The sequence below is a fragment of the Mycetomoellerius zeteki genome, unplaced genomic scaffold, assembly GCF_001594055.1.
Source record: "Mycetomoellerius zeteki isolate Tzet28-1 unplaced genomic scaffold, Tzet1.0 scaffold838, whole genome shotgun sequence".
Lineage (NCBI taxonomy): Eukaryota > Metazoa > Arthropoda > Insecta > Hymenoptera > Formicidae > Mycetomoellerius > Mycetomoellerius zeteki.
Window position 1 is genome coordinate 68,449 of NW_017257871.1, and position 4,588 is coordinate 73,036.

Here is a 4,588-nt window from a genome sequence, read left to right on the forward strand (position 1 = left end):
CCGATATCGTATCGATATGATTCTCTCGAGTCTCGCTGCGCTTTGTGAGCGACTGTCATCGCGGAGATCGCGCGATTGACGGTTATGTGTATCGAAGGTTAAGTGTAATCGATTAATAAATATATGCATATTTGTATATATAATATTAAAAGCTCAGTAGCGCGCGCGTAAGTTTAAAAAAAAATTTGGCAATTATACCCTTCGTATAACAAACAAGTTTTTAACTTTAAGGATCTATTTTTTAAACTGCGGTACGATGATTTTTAACGGAATCGTCAGCAATCAAAGTGCTCCTTTTATTTAACCTGCGATAACTCACAGTAATAAAAACTCGGTAAAAAAATCTTAAGAACATTTTTAAGAAACGATTTTGTAGGCGGAAAACTTTAAGCTTTTTCACGTTAGATGGTTGAAAATTTTCATAAATTTTTTTTTGGGCAGGGCCACAAAGTGAGAAGAAAATTTCCCATATTATTCAACTTGTAGTTTTCTATACGCAAAAATAATCAAACTCACAGAAACTCAAATCAAAAGATACAGTGGTAAAAAAAGTAAAGATTTTAAAATCCCTTTTTTAAATTTTTTTTTAAATTTTATTCGTTTTTTTAACGAAGTTTTAGCTACTTGAATTTTGACGTTTGTAGCGCTATAAGCTTTTTTTCTAACGCGATAGATTAGAGGAAGACAATTTTAATGAAAACTGCTAAAACTTAGGAAGCTACGACTCCATTGCATTTATAGTGTGTCTAGGGGTGCGTTCCGAGTTGCGCTTGAAGCGCGTGATGTATCGTTTTATCCTTCTCTATTATTTGGTGAACAACAAGGACAAATAATGCATCATGCGCTTCATGCGTAACTCGGAACGCACCCCAAGTATAATGAGTTTTCGACCGCCTCTCTGCAGGCTTCTGCGCGCTATGCACGCGTTGCACGCTTGCTAGGCACGCCCCTGCTCCTCCCTACCTGTTTGTACACGCATTCGGATTTCTTAGATTTGTTTTTTATTACTGCATTAGACTGCAGAGCTTTTCTTCTCGCTTTTGCCAAATTTCAAACATATATTTTGTTTGAAGTACAAAGAGCGTACACTAGGACCGATTAACAACGCTCGTGAACATCATTTGTCTTTGTTTAATAAGTAACAAAGATGAAATGATTTTTAATAAAGACTCTCTAATAAGAGTCTAAACGTATGATTAGAGTTAGTTTTGATTGGTCTGCCATTTTTCATCAACTCCTAAGGGAAGAAAGAGAAAGAAATAATTAATGTAGTTCTACTCTCTCACGTAATTTTGCTGAAACTAGAGACCCTGCACACACACATACACGCGCGTGCAAACACACACACAACGCGGCTTGTGTCTAGGAGGTCGGTTGTATCTTAAATGAAAATGCTGAAATTGATCAAATTCTCTAGACGTTGATCAATGAAATTATAAATATTCTTTGCTCACTTTTATAATTTTTACCTCGTTTCGATGTACACGATCGATAGGCAGACTCTTATTAGAGGATTTCCAATTCTTAACCGTTGTAAGCGTGAATCGGACCATGATCTAGCTCAGTCAGCCCTGTGTAAAGAAATAGACCTTTTCCATCTTCGACCATATGTCGACTCCGTTCCCGAAATCTAGCAGGAAATCTGAAAATTGGAGCGCGATAATGCACCTCCGACAGCTCCTAAATTCATTGCCCTTGCTACGTTGATGGCTGTGCGAGCTGGTACGATATGCCGTATTTCATTTCCTTCTAGGATTGCGGGACAAATGAAATCATTCCAAGTATGGAAATGTAGCACGCTGATAAACGTGTAGTAAAAAATATAAAATCCTGAGACTTGAGAAGCGTTCGAATATTGTTCTGGATAAGATTAAAAAAATCAGCTATCGCTTTGAGATATAAGTGAAACAGGATATTATATCAATGGAAATGATTGATTTAAATTAATTATCTCTGCTTATCGAAAACATGATTTACTTGGCTTTGCCGAGCGACGTGAGTATTAAATTTTCATTATCGGAGTTCTTTATAACTCCATGTAGCTACCATCGTGACCTTCGATATGTATCCGAGATTGTTCCTATTTATATTATCTTAACAAGTGTCGGACGTGGCATTATTTAAAGCAAGAAGTAACCCTAAAGACGCCAATAACATGCACACTTTGTTATTCTGACAAGCGATGTGGATAAAATTTTTTTAACAAAGGCGTTTATTAATTTATCGTCATGACTCCTACAGGTCTTAGTATCACCAGTGTTAGCAGGATTAGCCGTGGGTATTGGTGTACCCATTTTGCTGTTCTATGTGTACGGCGTGGTCCCAGTATCCCTCTGCCGAAGCGGAGGTTGTGGCGTCTCCACGAGCGGCACCGGAGTGCGATTTGAATTTGATGACGAGAATGAGCTGATGGGGGCTCTAGGCGTCCGTAATGGTGGAGGTAAATATATTGCATTTATGCCACGCACGTTCCACTCGATTAAATCCATCTTATCCACGTGTGTGCCGCGGCTATTCATACCATCTTATCGAGGTTGGACTATCGCGATCGAAACCCCTATTACAAAATCATTACGTTACAGATGCGGCATCAATAGACGTCGCAAGTCACCGCGGTGGCAATCCATCGATAGGGGAGGCTTCCCTTTCATTGGGTAGTGGCAGTCAGTTGGAGAAATTGGGCCGGGAAAATGATCGCGAAAGCGCTAGCAATGTGGCCCTCGCTGGTACGAGCCTCGCGGGAAGTATAGCCTCCAGTGTGCTACCTGGAGGTCAAAGGTATTATTTCGTTTTTTGTTCATTAGATTGGATAATACGTTTTTCTCTCACTAATATCTTTGATTATATATGCCCTCAGGTTGGAAGTTCAAGCTGACGTTACGTCTACTCAACGTTTCAGTTTATGTAGTGAGACGGCCTCCGCAGCTACTAGTTTGTCTGAAAAATCCGTAAATGCTTCTATTGCTCTAGACGATGGTGCGGCCTCCACGAGAGCTTTGGCAGGTTCCGTTCTTAACTTTAAGGTATTTAGTTCTGATAAATATTAAATAGGAAATTTTTTTGTTTTAATATTAAAATATCGATTAATATTAAAAAATCGATTGATCTGATTGATTGAAAAAGTATCAAAATTTTTAAATTCTATTGTCTTTTATATAGATGGATGGCAGTTCAATCAGTGGTGGTAGGAGCACAGAAGGGGAACAGGCAGCTAGCTCTGCTAACGGTGGTCACATGGACTCCGCTGGACAAGCTACTTCTTTGAGCTCGCTAGAAGAAGTGGCACCTGGTTTAGCAAAACGTATCCGTCGTAAACTCACATTTGACCGTCAATGCAGCGACTCTAGTAGTTGGACTATGTGCGGGGAGGACGGCGGTTCGGAACGCGTACGGTTTGACGATCATGTCAGCGTGATCGAAGCGGATCAAGAGAGGATAGTGGGTAGCAAATTGGAAGGTTGCGCAGTAAATAATCGCTCAGCGGGAGGGCGGAAGCGAAACAAGGATTCAAATGAGATAGAAATGGAAGTTCAAAAGACATCTAAGTACGAATCGCGCAATTAAATGTTAAGTGACGAATAAAAGCGAAATTATTGCGATAATATTGTTTGTTTAGGAGTTCGAATGGTGAATTAAACGCTGAAAGCCCTGTGGACGATACTTCGCGGGAACGCGTCAACGTGGCCACTTTGAGAAATGTATTTTTTCACGCTTCAGCAGTATCTACGGATCGCGAGAAACGATTGTCTGTTATAGAGGAACCGATGCCGACCGTATCACAGATTTCTGGTAATCAGATCTTTACGCCTCCACATGACGAGTGTCAAAGCCCTACTAGTACGGACGAGAGCTTACAATGCTAAAAAAATTAAGACTGAATGTTATGGACGTCATGGTATGCTTGTGTCTTTCAAACGGTCACAATGTATGTATAGATGCGTATATACATATTTTTGAGTGTGTATATATGTATTAAATTACACAACTATAATCCGTAAGTATAAACGCGAAAGTTGTACATACCCACATATGCAACATGCAGTATAATTCAAATGTTACATGTGAAAAAAATATGGTAAAACAATTTTACTGTGCATTTGCGCTGTGATTATGCATATATTAGAAATTTGTGAATGTTTACACATACACAAACATGTGTACTGGCCTCCAATTCGTTATAAACGATGAAAAAAAGGTTGAAATTTTTTTTTGCGTCAATATTTTGTGATTGAATATCGTTATTATAACAGATAAAATAATCTTATAACTTATATCTAAATTATTCCTCAGCTTCCAAAATCCGATTTGTAACGAACAGGTGGACAATACAAGCTAAGAAAAAATTACAATGAAAGTTAACATCGCGAATTGTCGTTGCATTTTATAAATCGAAAACTGCTCATTACGTCTTTAAGTATTACGCGTTCTCGTTTAATGTAATCGGTCTATATGTGTATATATATATATTTATATATAAATATACATATATATAAGAATATATAATTGAATATATATATTCACCAAAAAAAAAAAAAAAAAAAAAAAATATGTTTCCCCTTGCTGTGTAAAAATATATTAAATAAAAGTA

At 38.0% G+C, this 4,588-nt stretch overlaps 1 protein-coding gene across 1 annotated transcript in view; it reads left to right on the forward strand.

Moving 5' to 3' along the window:
• Nucleotides 1-4,385, forward strand: part of LOC108730084 (E3 ubiquitin-protein ligase RNF19A) — a 12,938-nt gene extending 8,553 nt beyond the window's left edge. Inside the window, exons 9-13 of the mRNA XM_018459572.1 lie at nt 2,242-2,440; nt 2,583-2,778; nt 2,858-3,023; nt 3,160-3,545; nt 3,617-4,385. Of these exons, the coding sequence (XP_018315074.1) occupies nt 2,242-2,440; nt 2,583-2,778; nt 2,858-3,023; nt 3,160-3,545; nt 3,617-3,863 (1,194 nt within the window). The 3' untranslated portion in view covers nt 3,864-4,385. The remainder of the gene's footprint in view (nt 1-2,241; nt 2,441-2,582; nt 2,779-2,857; nt 3,024-3,159; nt 3,546-3,616) is intronic.
• The last annotated feature ends 203 nt before the right edge of the window (nt 4,386-4,588 follow it).